The sequence below is a fragment of the Podarcis raffonei genome, chromosome 1 (assembly GCF_027172205.1).
Source record: "Podarcis raffonei isolate rPodRaf1 chromosome 1, rPodRaf1.pri, whole genome shotgun sequence".
Taxonomy (NCBI): Eukaryota; Metazoa; Chordata; class Lepidosauria; order Squamata; family Lacertidae; genus Podarcis; species Podarcis raffonei.
The window spans coordinates 6,079,709-6,095,380 of record NC_070602.1 but is presented as its reverse complement, the minus strand read 5'-3'; the positions used below and the strand labels follow the sequence as shown (position 1 = coordinate 6,095,380).

The 15,672-nt window shown below is 43.6% G+C and overlaps 1 protein-coding gene across 1 annotated transcript; it reads left to right on the top strand.

Moving 5' to 3' along the window:
* Window positions 1-408: 408 nt before the first annotated feature.
* Window positions 409-14,241, top strand: TBPL2 (TATA-box binding protein like 2). Its single transcript, XM_053391517.1, has 7 exons — window positions 409-1,165; window positions 4,472-4,878; window positions 6,890-6,977; window positions 7,596-7,687; window positions 10,833-11,000; window positions 12,048-12,142; window positions 13,816-14,241. The coding sequence occupies exons 1-7, from the start codon at window positions 1,115-1,117 to the stop codon at window positions 13,893-13,895; spliced, it is 981 nt and encodes a 326-aa protein (XP_053247492.1). The 5' UTR covers window positions 409-1,114; the 3' UTR covers window positions 13,896-14,241.
* The last annotated feature ends 1,431 nt before the right edge of the window (window positions 14,242-15,672 follow it).

Here is a 15,672-nt window from a genome sequence, read left to right as displayed (position 1 = left end):
AATAATAATAATAATAATAAAATTATTTTTTATACCCCGCCCATCTGGCTTTTTTTATACCCCGCCCACTCTGGGCGGCTTCCAACAAAAGATTAAAATACAGTAATTCATCAAATACTAAAAACTTTCCCTAAACAGGGCTGCCTGTTTCTGGTGTGGATGTGACTCAAGACAAAGCCTCTCCTTGTTCTCCAGGAAGCCATGTCCAAAATGATCCTGCCGCTGAGATGCATGCTTTTTTAAAATATTTTTTTATTTATACTTTTGGACTTAATACATTTCACTGATTTTATACATTTCACCAATTTTACAATCATTTTCTCTGGAAATATTCAACCAACCATTTCCATTATTTTATTTAAAAAATGCATATCTTGATTTCTTACTCTTCCAGCAAATTTCGCTATTTCTGCATATTCCATAAGTTTTTGTATCCATTCTTCCTTTGCTGGGACTTCTGCTTTTTTCCACTTTGGAGGCAATTAACATTTTTGCTGCTGTAGTAGCGTACATGAACATGCATGTGCTGAGATGCATGCTTTTATACACAACCGCATTAGCAAATGCCCATGAACCAGCCTCTGAGCAGACACGTTTTTTCACAGACAAGCTATTTTCAGGCCTGTTTTAACTATTTGGCTCCCCGTGGAGAAACGCTGGAGGTTGTTGCAGTGATGTAAAGGGGCTCATTGAACTACAATTCCCAGGCTACACTGGGGAAAGTTGCGCCTTTTGAAGCCAGTTTAATTTCGAAGCCTTTGTATGACTCAAGTTCTGTTGCACACCATCAAATGGAAGTCAGGTGTTATAGTATGATAACCCAAGCTTTGCTTGGGTAAGCCTGTGAGATTTTCCTGTATATACCAACAGATCTACAGAGCAGTTAGGAGAAATCTCCCAGTGAATAGCTGCTCAGGTTTCCTCAGAACACCTGATTCCCTTTTCTCCAATTAAGGGGGTTTCTTAATTCAACTCACCTGTAGTCATTTACTCCCAACATCACCAGCTGGAGAGATGATCTCTAGGTTGCTACAGCAGTTTCCAGCTTCTTTCTCCATCGATAATATAACTGGAAACTGTTGACCTGCTCTTTTGTGGAATAGGGAAACCAAGCATGGATGAGGATTTATCCCTGGAAAACTACCTGGATCAGTGTACAGGCCAGGTAAAATGAAGGATATTGGGGCTTAATCCGAGTCAAAGAATACCTGCAGGCCTTAGTAAAAGGTGGCTATCCGCTTTTTACTGTGGAACTAGCAAAACTCCCAGTCACGCTATTGGAACAAGTAGAGCAAGTGTGCTGTTTCCACATTTATTTTGATTGATTCTGATCATATTATTTCTGTTCTGCTCCTATTGCTTAGCATTTAGGAACATAGGAATATACCTTATATTGATTCAGCCTATTGGTTCATGTGGCCCAGAAGGTAGCAGGGTTTAAGGCAGGAGTTTGTCCCAGTCCCAGGTGGAATCTGTGAGGATACGAGAATTTTGGGACACAATATACAACGAACGTAAAAAGATCTTTAAATTATCCTTTCAAAAAACAACAAACAAACAAACAAACAAACAAACAAACCCAGAAGGCTTTCTGTTAGGCATTATGTCCACTGAAATACAAAAAAACTTTAGAACAATCTTTATGTATGCAACCACGGCGGCCAGAACTCTGGTAGCAAAAAATTGGAAAGGTGACTTAATTCCTACAAAGCTTGACTGGCAGGTGAAGATGATAGAACACCTGGAACTTGCGAAAATACCTGGGAGAATAAGAGGACACTCAAATGTGAGCAAAGAATGGACAATATTGAAAGAATATTTAAAACAATACTGTGAAAATGCAATTCTCCTGACAGGTATAGATTGAGTCTTGAATATTAAAGAGAATTATAAATGTAAAAAATTGTTCCTGAGATGTAATAGATATAATAGGAAGTGCATATAGGTTAAGAATATTCAGAAAGCACAATGAGGTGATTCGGAAGTCAAAAATATGTGTGATGTTAGGTGATGTGTAGCCAATTAATGTTGACATTGCGGTACTGTTTTTTTCTGTTTGTGTTGTATGTTTTGCAATAAATAATAATGATGATGATGATGATGAAAGAGTTTGCCACAGTCATCCATCAGGGATTGGACCTGGGACCTTTGGCATTCAAATTATGTGCTACACCACTGAGCCATGAACATGGCTAAGTAAGGTGGGCAAATCCAATTGCCGTATTCCCAAATTGCAGATAGCGAGCTGAGTCTGAGTCTTGGTGGACGTTCTAAGAAGGGAAAGTGTGCTGGAATGTGTGGCATAGCACTTGCTTTGACACAACACCATCTAACCTCCCCGCAATCGAATCGGAATAAATGCCAAGAATATGAATAAATGCCCAGTAGCTGTGGGTGTTGAGGTTTGTGAGAAACGGCAGCTTTGAAGTGGACAATTAGTGAGTTGGCAAGAAGCCAAGTGAAACCAGAGTAAGTGAGGAAGTCTGCTTGGAGACAGGGAAGCCTAGCAACCATAGCTGTCAACTTTTCCCTTTTTTTAAGGGAAATCCTATTCGGAATAAGGGAATTTCCCTTAAAAAAAGGGAAACGTTGACAGCTATGCTAGCAACAGGTGGTGATTGGCTAAAAGTTTTCCATTATAAGCAGCATGACACAGTAGTTTGGTGTGGGAGTTGCTGTAAACAAAAATTGCCCTTTTCCCTTATGGGGTATCCAAGAGCCCATATAGAGTCCTTACATGGGTTCCCTATTGGTAGGAGAGAATAACAGAGGCCAACCAGAGAATATTGAGAAGCAAAGCAGCTAGTAAGCTTGATCTTTATTGATCTGTTGCAACAGGGTGCTCCCCTCACATGCAGGAGAGAGGAGGAACCTAGAAAAATGGCATGCAAGGCCTTATAAAGACTTTTGAAATTGCCACCCTGTAGATCAAGACCACCCCCAGAAACATCATACATACATCACAGAAAAGGCGGTCTAAACAGAAATTTAAATGTTGTTTTTCTCCTGTCGTTGTTTATCTCCTGTCTGGCAGGTTACTTGATTGGATACCCTGCTTACTTGATTGGATTGCCTGGGGAGCCTGGCCATTCTTTTGTAATGATAAATACTTAACCTAGTTCCTGGTCCAGGTCACAGGCTCACACCCTATTCATATCTTAAATGTGCCCTTAAGACAGGATTTGTGAGGAAAGAGACAATGGGGAGGTTTCCCACTTTGACCTTGCAGAGAAAACATTTGCTCAGATTAGGAGTCAAAATGGTTCCAGGTCGGTCTTCCTGTGCTGATCTATGTACGTGCTTGGTTGGTACATTTATGAACATTACCATATATCTACAGAGTTCAGAGGTTGGTGTGTAGAGTAAGAATTGAGTCTGTGCATACAATAACTTGTACAAAGCTGTGCTATACTCTGTATATAATAAAAGCAAATGCAAATCAAGTTACTGTTTGGCAAGTTATGTTCCTGAGTTGTCATCCTGGACTACACGGACTAAGCAGCCGGTAGCAGAGAGGTTTGGTTGAGATCCACCAACAGTGGGTTCTATGCAGTAAACATGGCCCTGTGAGGAAAAAGCCATGGCATTGCTAGAATTGTGGTCCTCTGTTGGTGCAGAGTATTTTGAACGTATTATTTTGGGGGGATCTGGCGTAGAGGAAAGGTTTCCCCTGCTCCTAACACTAGAACCCATGGACCTCAAGTGAAGCTGAATGGTGGGGAAATTCAGGACAGATCAAAGAAAACGTGCAGTGCACAGTTAAACTATGGAACTCATTGCCACAAGAGGCAGTGATGGATGCCAATCTAGATGGCCCTGAAAGAGAATTGGACCAATTTATAGCGAAGGGTGGGACGCGGGTGGCGCTGTGGGTTGCACCACAGAGCCTAGGGCTTGCTGATCAGAAGGTCGGCGGTTCGAATCCCTGCGACGGGGTGAGCTCCCGTTGCTTGGTCCCTGCTCCTGCCAACCTAGCAGTTCAAAAGCACGTCAAAGTGCAAGTAGATAAATAGGTACCACTCCAGCGGGAAGGTAAACGGCGTTTCCGTGCGCTGCTCTGGTTCTCCAGAAGCGGCTTAGTCATGCTGGCCACATGACCCGGAAGCTGTACGCCGGCTCCCTCGGCCAATAAAGCGAGATGAGTGCCGCAACCCCAGAGTCGGCCACGACTGGACCTAATGGTCAGGGGTCCCTTTACCCTTTACCTATAGCGAAGGGCTTTTGGCAACTGCTAGTCACAATGGCTCGGCTCTGCCTCCACAGTTGGATGCAGCAATGCTTCTAAATCCCAGTTGCTGGAACCCACAGGAGGGGAGAGCTGCTCTTGTGTTCGAATCCTGCTTGCTGGTTTCCCACAGGCAAGCCACTGTGAGAACAGGATGCTGGACTAGATGGGTCCAGCAGCCTCTTCTTATGTCCTATTAACGCAGAAGTGTGATGACTGTTTTTTCTCTCTCCCATGTCGTGATAGGATAACTTTCCACCGTCCAGCCCGCAAGTGTCTGCTCCCATGAGCCCCTTTGTGGCAGACTTGCCTCCTTCCTCCTACCAGGGGGCATCTTTCCATTCTCCGCCCGACCAGACCCACAACTTCTCGATTGACCTCAGCTTCCTGCCTGACTATTTAAGCCCGGATAACAAATATGAGGGCCGTGCAATGGCATTGGGAGAGCAGCACGGCTCTCAGTCAGGATCGCAAGACAGTGGTATCTTCCTGAATGGTAATGGCCTGTCCCGAGAGAGGGATGAAAACGCAACTCAACCATCGCCCGATGCTTCTAGGATGCCTGATGCCTCTGGGACCTGTCTTCCCATGAACCTGATGACCCCTATGGCCTCTGCTTCAGAAGGTTCTTCTGGCATCGTCCCACAGTTGCAGTAGGTTCATTCCTGTTAGAACGCCTTGAAGCTTGGGTGACTTAGATTGAAAGTCACTCGTGTAATTTGTAGAGTTCAAAGGCTTTATTTATGCAGGAACTGTTTACGGGATGAGTGGAGATAGGAGAGAAATAGCAGACATCTCGTCTGGAGAGAACAGCAAACAACAAATGGCTCAGCTTTTAAGGGGTGGAGTTAACTCAAACACAGAGGCTTACCAACAAGCACAGGAAAGCTAATACCAATAACAAACTTAGTTGGTCTCTAAGGTGCTACTGGAAGGAATTTTTTTATTTTGTTTCAACAAGTTCTAGTTAGCTTTCTACACAAATAGTGCCCCCTGGTGGGTTAAACTTATATGTGTATTAAGGACAAAAGCAATAGATTGAGATATGGTTGCTTTTGGGATGCGGGTGGCACTGTGGGTTAAACCACAGAGCCTAGGACTTGCTGATCAGAAGGTCAGCGGTTCAAATCCCCGCGACAGAGTGAGCTCCCATTGCTCTGTCCCTGCTCCTGCCAACGTAGCAGTTCGAAAGCATGTCAAAGTGCAAGTAGATAAATAGGTACTGCTCCGGCGGGAAGGTAAACGGCGTTTCCGTGCGCTGCTCTGGTTCGCCAGAAGTGGGTTAGTCATGCTGGCCACATGACCCAGAAGCTGTACGCCGGCTCCCTCGGCCAGTAAAGCGAGATGAGCGCCGCAACCCCAGAGTCAGCCATGACTGGACCTAATGGTCAGGGGTCCCTTTACCTTTACCTTTACCTTTACCATGGTTGCTTTTATCCAGCAAATCATTAATTGTTTTTTTAAATTGTTATTTTTCTATGTTTTTGGTTGTTCTTATTTTTATCTGAAGCCACCTTTTGTCCCCATCAGGGAAAAAGGCAGGGTATTACTACTACTACTACTAATATTACTACTACTACTACTACTACTACTACTACTACTGCTAGCCACTTAGGGGCATTCTCCCTGAGCAAGTGGGAGCCTGCCTCCAGGTTGCTAAGCAATGGCAACACATTCTCTTCGCTCTTGTTTACTTATCTTTAACTCTCAGGTACTATGTTAAAAATGTGCGTTGGACGTGCTTTGAATGTACGGTGGTACCTCGGTTTACGAACTTAATCCGTTCCGGAGGTCCGTTCTTAAACCGAAACCGTTCTTAAACCGAGGCGCACTTTCCCTAATGAGGCCTCCCGCCGCCGGTTCCCCATCCACCGTTCAGCTTCTGTTCTTAGACTGAGGTAAAGTTCTCAAATCAAAACACTATTTCCGGTTTTGCAGAGTTTGTAAACCGAATTGTTCTTAAACCAGACTGTTCTTAAACCGAGGTACCACTGTATCGTGTGAATGTTCCCAAACTAGCAAGGTCAAATTTATGCAATCCCAACAGATGTTGGTTGATTTCCCTGAACCAATTCCATCTAGAAATAAGAAGAATAAGAGGAGGAGGAGGGGTGGAGTATGATGGACATTCAATTTATGACTCAGTACTGAAAGGAATGGCAGATTTGCTGTGATGCATACCATAAACTTCCCCCCCCCCAATTTTTTTAATTGCTTTTCCAAATTTATAAGAAAAAAAAGACATTACAAAACACAGCAAAAGAAAACACATTACAGAACAAAATAAAAACATAAAAAGAATTATTTCTTCCGAAACCCAAATTGCCTTACGTTGTTAATTGACTTCCTCAGGTCCCCCCTAACTGAATTTCATTGTATCAGTTCATTGCAACAGTTCTCTAAAATCATATTTCTTTTGAAATTAACTTCTTCCATTTACTATCCTCCTCTCTTTTATTAGTATTCTAGTCCTTAATGTTTTACAACACATTCTTATACTAATCCTTAGCCTATTTATTACTTTCAAGTGACTTCTAATTATCTTTTATGCATCCCATGAACTTATCCACACCACTTCTAAGCACTAAAGGCACCTTTGTCAATCTGTTGCGTCCCCTTTAAATGAAATCCTAAATGTGCAATGTTTCTCCCTTGTTCTCCTAGGAATATAGTGGCCACTGTAAACTTGGCTTGTAAACTGGACCTCAAGAACATCGCCCTTCAAGCTAGGAATGCAGAATTCAACCCAAAGGTAAGCCCCAGAGAAGCTGTTTGGTGCCATTCCTCTGAGAAATTGTTCCCCTTTGAGATTTTGGTTGGGCTCAGACTTGGTGGACTCTAGAGATGGAGGTGCTGGGGTAGCTCAGTCGGTAGAGCATGAGACTCTTAAGCTCAGGGTTATGAGTTTGAACCCCACATTGGGCAAAAGATTGCTGCATTGCAGAAGGTTGGAGTACATGACCGTCGTGGTCTCATACAATTCTACAATGTTGAACTATGACTTTGAGAGACCATGGTTTGAATCCTCACCCAGCCATGAAGCTCATTGGGTGACCTTGAGCCAGTCACTATCTCTCAGCCTAGCCTACCTCACAGGTTTATTGTGAGGATGAACTGGGGAGGAGGACGACCTTGTACACAGCCTTGAACTCCTTGCTAGAACAGGTGGCATATAAATGTAATAATAGAAAGGGCTTGTGGAAAACAGGTCGTGTAGATTCCTCCATTGCAAGAGCCTCAGAAATGAGAAGGATGAGCATGCGCAGAGCGCACCTGTCGGGTCAAATCTCTGTATTTCATAAGATACTGCCAGAGGCACTTGTCTAAAACAGATTCACAAGGTGGTAATCTGGTTTTTCCTGAACTTCAGAGGTTTGCTGCTGTGATCATGAGAATTCGAGAACCAAGGACAACAGCCCTCATATTTAGTTCCGGGAAAATGGTCTGCACAGGAGCGAAAAGGTAGGGCTTTACTATGAACCCAGAATAAACGGGGGACTGACATGGCGGGCAGGATTGAGCTTTCTGCAAACCTTAGCTTTCTTTCTCTCCTTCCTTTTAAATATGTTTTGCCTAGCCATGTGACTCTGAATATAATAATAATAATAATAATAATAATAATAATAATAATAATAATAATATTATAATATTATATTATAATTATATATTATTATATATATTATATTATATTATATATTATTATTTATTTATACCCCGTCCTCCCCAGCCAAGGCCAGGCTCAGGGCAGCTAACAAGCAATAATAAAAACAAGTTGAATGAATACAACTTAAAAACAAGATTAAAATACAACATTAAAATATTGAAACATTAAAATATTAAAATGCAGCCTCATCACAGGAGGAGAAAGAAAAAAGAAAGAGGGGGAGGGAATCTAATTGGCTCCAAGCCAAAGGCCAGGCGGAACAACTCTGTCTTACAGGCCCTGCGGAAAGAAATCAGATCCTGCAGGGCCCTGGTCTCATGAGGCAGAGCGTTCCACCAGGCTGGAGCCAGTGCTGAAAAGGCCCTGGCTCTGGTTGAAGCTAATCTAACTTCCTTAGGGCCCGGGACCACTAGGGTGTTGCTATTTATGGACCTTGAGGCTCTCCGTGGGGCATATCGGGAGAGGTGGTCCCGTAGGTACGAGGGTCCTAGGCCGTGAAGGGCTTTAAAGGTCAAAAGCAGCACCTTAAATCTGACCCTGTAATATAAGGGTTGGAAGTGTTGTGGGTGATGCAAGTGAAATACTGGCCGGGTTGCGATTAGTAGGATATACAATGGTTAGAGAGGGGGGCTTTTCACTGCTCACATAGTTCTCTGCCCCGCTCAAAGGATAGCAGAAAGCCTGTAATAAATGGTTGAAAGTCAGCACGTACAGATTTGTTTGATTTGAATAATGTTTACATTGCACAATTCACAGAAGAAAATGGAGATATGATTGCAACACCCCAATTCTCAAGCCCCTGTTATAACTTTCCAAGCTCTCTGAACAAGTACCAAGAAATAGGGTCTGTCCTGACAGATAAATAAATAGGAACAACTGGAATAATGTAGGAAACATTTTGTTTGCTTGTAAGCAATTTTACCCCGCAGTGTGGTTGAAAAAGGCTCCCAGAATACCTTACAAATGTCACTAACAAGCCTGTCTCTGCCCTCAGGCCCACAATATAAACGAAATGAGCCAAAAGGAAAAGAGATTTATTTAGGGGGGGTATTGATATTGTGCATTTGGAAGCAGTAGGGTGAATAAAAATGGACCCTCCTTGAAATAAGAATTGTCCAGTCCAAAAATACGGTTCAAAAGCTTTACTAATAGAACTGGTTGCAAAACAGACTTGCAACAGTAATGTTACACCCAAATTATTGCATAGTATCATATGCTTGTCCACGCAAAGGTTAAACATCTTAGAAACATGAAATTACTTCACCCAGAGCTGAAAACAAAGCTCTGCCTCTCCCACAGCCTGTATTATACTCTGAAGCTGCATTTCTGGAGAGAATGAATTGCACACCTTTCTCTCTAGCTGCTTCCAGGGAGAGAGCAAAGACCAACTCACACAAAATGGAGATTTGCAACCCAATACCTTTCTCATGTGATCTAAGTTAACACTCCACGTGCAAGCTTGCAGAGAGACATTCTAAGTTGATTATCATCTCTTAGGCTCTCTGTTCCTCTTGCTTAGCTTCAATGGAATTTTCCAAAGTTGCAGCTGCAACAATACATATACAGAGTTATTTTTCATTTTGATGTACAATTAAATAATTCCTAATAATAATAAGAAGAAGAATAATTTATTATTTATACCCCGCCCATCTGGCTGAGTTTCCCCAGCCACTCTGGGCGGCTCCCAATAGAGTGTTAAAAACAATACAGCATTAAGTATTAAAAACTTCCCTAAACAGGGCTGCCTTCAGATATCTTTTAAAGAGAAGATAGCTGCTTATTTCCTTCACATCTGGTGGGAGGGCGTTCCACAGGGCGGGTGCCACTACCAAGAAGGCCCTCTGTCTGGTTCCCTGTAACTTGGCTTCTCACAGTAAGGGAAGTGCCAGAAGGCCCTTGGCGCTGGATCTCAGTGTCCGGGCTGAACGATGGGGGTGGGCACGCTCCTTCAGGTATACAGAACCGAGGCCGTTTAGGGCTTTAAAGGTCAGCACCAACACTTTGAATTGTGCTCAGAAACGTGTTGGGAGCCAATGGAGATCTCTCAGGACCGGTGTTATGTGGTCCCGCCGGCCGCTCCCAGTCACCAGTCTAGCTGCCGCATTCTGGATTAATTGCAGTTTCCAGGTCACCTTCAAAGGTAACCCCACTTAATGGGGAGCGGGGAGCAAACTCAGGCCACTAGACCAGCTGGGATGGGAAATGGCTCAAGGAGAGAAGTCAAAAGTTGCAGCCTCTCAGCAGAGTCAATGGGGCGGCCCTGCTCCCTTGGTTCCCTCTGCAGCAGCCTGATGGAAGGTGCACTGTCCAATGACAGCTGTTGGAGGGGAAGCCTGATAGAGCTGGCTTCTCAGCCAAGCAGATGATGCTCCTGTTTGCCTTCTCTCCCTTCTGCTGTAACCTGATGGAACCATTGCCAAGCACAGACCAACCCATAGCCCTCCTCAAACCATAGCTGTCAACCGTCCCTTATTTGGCGGGACAGTCCCTTTTCCCAGCGCCGTGTCCCGCTGCTGTCCCTTATTGATGATGTCCCTTAAATTTCCCGGGTTTCAAAGGAAGCAGCTCCTCTCCCTCCCTCCCTGCCGGCCAGGGAGGAGGGAGGCTCCAACTGTGTTGCTTGGCTGTGTTGCTCACCCAATAAGGCGTCTAAGAACGACTGGGGGGTGGAGCTTGCATGCCTTGTGCCAATTAAATCGACTGCATTGCCTGGGGACTCGCCTTTGCTCAGCGCTTCCCAGCGGAGAGGTGATGGTGGTTTTCCTTGCTGCATCCCCTTTGCCGGGTTGCTGCGCTATGGGAACCACCACTTGAGGCTTCGTTTGGCTGCTGGTTGACTAAAATCCCTTATTTTGGCTGCTGATCCCTATGCCCCAAACCATTGCTGGCTGGATTTCTGCCCCACCCCCCTTTTTGTGTGTGTGTGTGTGTGTGAACCTGCAGCGAAGAACAGTCGCGGCTGGCGGCCAGGAAGTACGCCCGTGTGGTGCAGAAGCTTGGGTTCCCTGCTAAGTTCCTGGATTTCAAAATACAGAACATGGTGGGCAGCTGCGATGTGAGATTTCCCATCCGGCTCGAAGGCCTGGTTCTCACGCATCAGCAGTTCAGTAGGTACGTCCATCCATGCCGCTGTTGGAAAGGAAAACAGAACATTTCCTCTTCCTGTTTTGGGGGAGATGCTGGAAATAGCTTGTGGGTGTTGCAAACCAGGGAGCACTTTGCCCTCGGGGCAAGATCACGTTCTAGTCCTCTGCTGCTTTATAATAATAATAATAATAATAATAATTTATTATTTGTACCCCGCCCATCTGGCTGGGTTTCCCCAGCCACTCTGGGCAGCTTCCACAAAGGCCAAAAAATACACTAAGATGTCACACATTAAAAACTTCCCTGAACAGGGCTGCCTTAAGATGTCTTCTGAATGTCAGGTAGTTGTTTATCTCTTTGAGATCTGGTGGGAGGGCGTTCCACAGGGCGGGTGCCACCACTGAGAAGGCCCTCTGCCTGGTTCCCTGTAACTTGGCTTCTCGCAGCGAGGGAACCGCCAGGAGGCCCTTGGTGCTGGACCTCAGCGTCTGGGCAGAACAATGGGGGTGGAGACGCTCATTCAGGTCTACTGGGCCGAGGCCGTTTAGGGCTTTAAAGGTCAGCACCAACACTTTGAATTGTGCTCAGAAACGTACTGGGAGCCAATGTAGGTCTTTCAAAACTGGTGTTATGTGGTCTTGGCGGCCACTCCCAGTCACCACTCTAGCTGCCGCATTCTGGATTAGTTGTAGTTTCCGGGTCACCTTCAAAGGTAGCCCCACATAGCCCCATTTACACGGCTTGTGAATGGAGGGCTTGCATCATTGTGGTGTGCAATGGATTTGGAGTAAGCGGTCATATGAACATAGCCTGGTGTTGATATTGTATCCTCTCACATAATTCCACACTGATGCTTGCTGGCTCTGCTAACCTGGTCTACCTGTGTTCCTCATGACCTTTTCAGAAGCTGCTTCCTCCCTTTTCCTTTCGAAGAGGGTAGACACTCTTTTGATATCTCACGCCCCCCTTTCTGATGCATTAAACCCCAAAGTCACATAAAACCCTCCCAGTAGTCACATACAATGCCAAATGACTTTCTAACTTCATGCATTTTAATTCTTTCTTAAACAGCTATGAACCAGAACTGTTTCCTGGCCTCATTTATCGAATGGTCAAACCACGGATTGTATTGCTTATCTTTGTGTCTGGAAAAGTTGTATTAACTGGTAAGTGATGCATACAGCACAAACTATTGACCTAGGAGTTTGCATGTGAAGGGGGGGAGAAAGGCTATAGGCACAATCTGTCGGAAACATCTCCAGTGTGAGCCCTGTTGAAACATATGGAAGCTGTAAAATCGGACACCTTACATTTGTTCTACTAAAATTGCACCGTGTGACAATCGGTGCAATCCTATACCTATCTATTCAGAAGTCCCATTGAATTCAGCAGGGCTTATGCATAGGTTAGTCGTATTGGACTGCAGCCTAAGAACAGTTTCGTTTTATTACACCCAGATCAGTGTAGTGTGATTATCTCGGTTTACTGATGTGTGAAATGCGAAAAGCATTTTAAGCATCACTTCTACCCTAAAACTATAAGAAAGAAAAGAATTTAAGGCCCTTTCTGAAGCCTGCAAAAATATTAAAGGTAAAGGTAAAGGACCCCTGACAGTTAAGTCCAGTCGCAAACAACTCTGGGGTTGTGGCGCTCATCTCACTATACTGACCAAGGGAGCCAATGTTTGTCTATTTAATGACCTATTTATCTACTTGCACTTTGATGTGCTTTCCAACTGCTAGGTTGGCAGGATCAGGGACCGAGCAACGGGAGCTCACCCCGTCGTGGGGATTCGAACTGCTGACCTTCCGATCGGCAAGCCCAAGACTCAGTGGTTTAGACCACAGCGCCACCCGCTGTGTCTAAATACATAATATTATGTATTTTACATAATATATATTACGTAATTTTATTTTATTATGTACAGTGGTACCTCAGGTTACATACGCTCCAGGTTACACACTCCATTAACCCAGAAATAGTGCTTCAGGTTAAGAACTTTGCTTCAGGATAAGAACAGAAATCAGGATCCGGCGGCGCAGCAGCAGCAGGAGGTCCCATTAGCTAAAGTGGTGCTTCAGGTTAAGAACAGTTTCAGTTTAAGAATGGACCTCCGGAGCGAATTAAGTACTTAACCCGAGGTACCACTGTAATATTTTATTATATATTAAGTAAAATTATGCAATTTTACATAATATATAATATGTACATTGTTGTTGTTGTTTAGTCATTTAGTCATGTCTGACTCTTCGTGACCCCATGGACCAGAGCACGCCAGGCACCCTGGCGTACATTACAAGATACATAATAGTGATAGGATAAGTGTGTGTGCGTGTACACACACATGTGAGAAGCGGGAAACAGGATAGCTATTTTAGGGGGAAAGTGAACATTGTAAATTCTTAATAAAAAACTATTGATTTCTCATTGAAATGGATAGCTGGCAGATTTAAGAAAAACGAACCCAATCGGAATGCTGTGGTGGCAACTAGGGAAAATTAATGTGAGATAGATTTGTCTCTGTTCAGGTCAGGTGCAAGCTGAGCTAGAAAAACAGTATGTCCAAACTGAGATGGTAATTAACATTATAAGCCAGGAACTGATAAGGAAGGAAGGTGTCATCTACTAGGGTAGGCTTTTCAACCAGTCTAGTGGAGATGATCGAAAACCATCCCACTCTGATAATGGAGTTCAAAAGGGCTGCGCTATGGAAAATTTTCCCCCATTTCCCACTTCAACTTTACTCTCCTGGCAGAGAACATTTTTAGGGCATTGCTCCTAACTTCATTTCATTTCTTATGAGTGTTGTTAATGCTCATTTCAAAACCATTTTTCCTAGGTGCCAAATACCGTTCTGAAATCTATGAAGCATTTGAAAACATCTATCCAATCCTGAAGGGCTTTAAGAAAGCTTCTTAATTTTTTTCTGATAAATTGTATCATTTAGGCGAGTTTTAGCATCAAGTACAAAATTCTCAAACACACAAATTGACTGTTGACAGTCAAATACCTCTAATCCTCTGTTACAGTTTGACACTGTTAGTCTGTTTCATCGTATTCTTCTTGTTGTGAATTCCTTACAGAAAAAAAGGCTATGAACTTTGAACAGTGTGAAATGTGATAAAAGAGATATGAAATACAAAAACTAGTTCTGTAAGAATGCTTTAGGGAACAGGTTAGCATCTTGGAATACTGTTGAAATCGAAATGTTCCCCATTTTTTAAATGTGTTTTTGTCTAAAATAAAGATAAATCACACTATTAAAGTACTGGTTGTTGTTGTTTTTTAATTATTCGTTATGTTAGTCTTAGAGGAGACCCATTTGACTGGCCTGGTTCTAGCGCATCAGCAGTTCAGTAGGTCGTCTTTTTCTTTGGCGATCACTCATAGCTGAGTATGTTTGTCTTCTGTGAATACGGTCTTAAATATGTCTGTCCACACCACTGTTGCAAGGAAAGAGGCAGGGAAAGAGAAAACGGAGCATTTACTCCTGTAAAGAAGAAGCAGAGGTGTGTGTCATTAGCATATTGCTGACAACGTTGGCTGGGAAACTACATGGTAAAATCCAGATGACTGCAGATGTTAGAGAATTGAAATACTTTATTGTCATTTGTACAACTTGTATACAGTGAGATTACACGAGCACCCCCCACTCAGCTCTCTTAGTCTTCATTCCCCTCGTTTACTGACGCAAACCCACCAAGCCCGAAAGTCAGTTGCCCTGTTGTTATCTTTTCATTTAGCAGCCTAACAGCCCACGGATAGAAGCTGTTCTTTACCCTGTTGGTGCGACTAATCATGCTTCTATATCTTCTGCCCGAGGGCAGGAGATCAAGAAAGTGCTGGCCAGGGTGTGAATCATCCCTGAGAATTTTCCTCACTCTTCTGAGGCAACGTTCTTCTGCTATTTCATCCAGCGTATTCACGGGACAGCCCATAATATCTTGCGCTGTATTCACTACCCTCTGTAGGCACTTCCTATCAGTTGATGTCAAACCAGCGTACCGCACCGTGAAAGGACACTTTTTATTGGTGACCGGTAGAAGGAGATCATCAAATGTTGATTGCCATCGTTCTTCCGCAATACTGTGAGGTGATGGAGTCTCTGCTGGGCTTTCTTAACCACCTGGGGTGTATTGATTTTCCAAGTAAGGTCTTCACTGAGATAAACTCCTAGGAATTTAAAGGAAGAGACTCTCCACACAGCCCTCCTTTTTCTACAGCGGGGCTAGTTCTCCTCTCTTCCTCCGAAAGTCCAACACCATCTCCTTTGTCTATGGAATGTCTGCCTTTTGGTTTTCCTATTGTTCCTGTAAGTGCAAATTTCACAAATTTGGCTTCAAAGGCGAACCAACGCAAACCTTTTAACTCCCTGCCTGCCGTTGAGTTTATATTTCACTTTCATAATCTCATAAATTTAATTTTCTGCGGTTCCAAAGGCAGCTTCTCCTTTCGGCAGCTGGCAACCTTAAAACGCTATGCAAAAATTTTTTGCAGAGAAATAATAATAATAATAATAATAATAATAATAATAATAATAATAATTTATTTATTTATACCCCGCTCATCTGGCTGGGTTTCCCCAGCCACTCTGGGCGGCTTCCAACAAAACACTAAAATACAAAAAATAATAATAGTAATAATAATAATAACCCAGTAAGTAAAAGTGAAAATACTCCCAAATTATAGGAGAGCA

What these genes read in the sequence shown, in the direction of transcription:
- TBPL2 (XM_053391517.1), top strand. Translation starts at nt 1,115, where the DNA reads ATGGATGAGGATTTATCCCTGGAAAACTACCTGGATCAGTGTACAGGC. An exon ending in GTCTGCACAGGAGCGAAAAG is followed by an intron (nt 7,688 to 10,832) that starts GTAGGGCTTTAC and finishes GTGAACCTGCAG; the next exon opens with CGAAGAACAGTCGCGGCTGG. An exon ending in TGGAAAAGTTGTATTAACTG is followed by an intron (nt 12,143 to 13,815) that starts GTAAGTGATGCA and finishes CATTTTTCCTAG; the next exon opens with GTGCCAAATACCGTTCTGAA.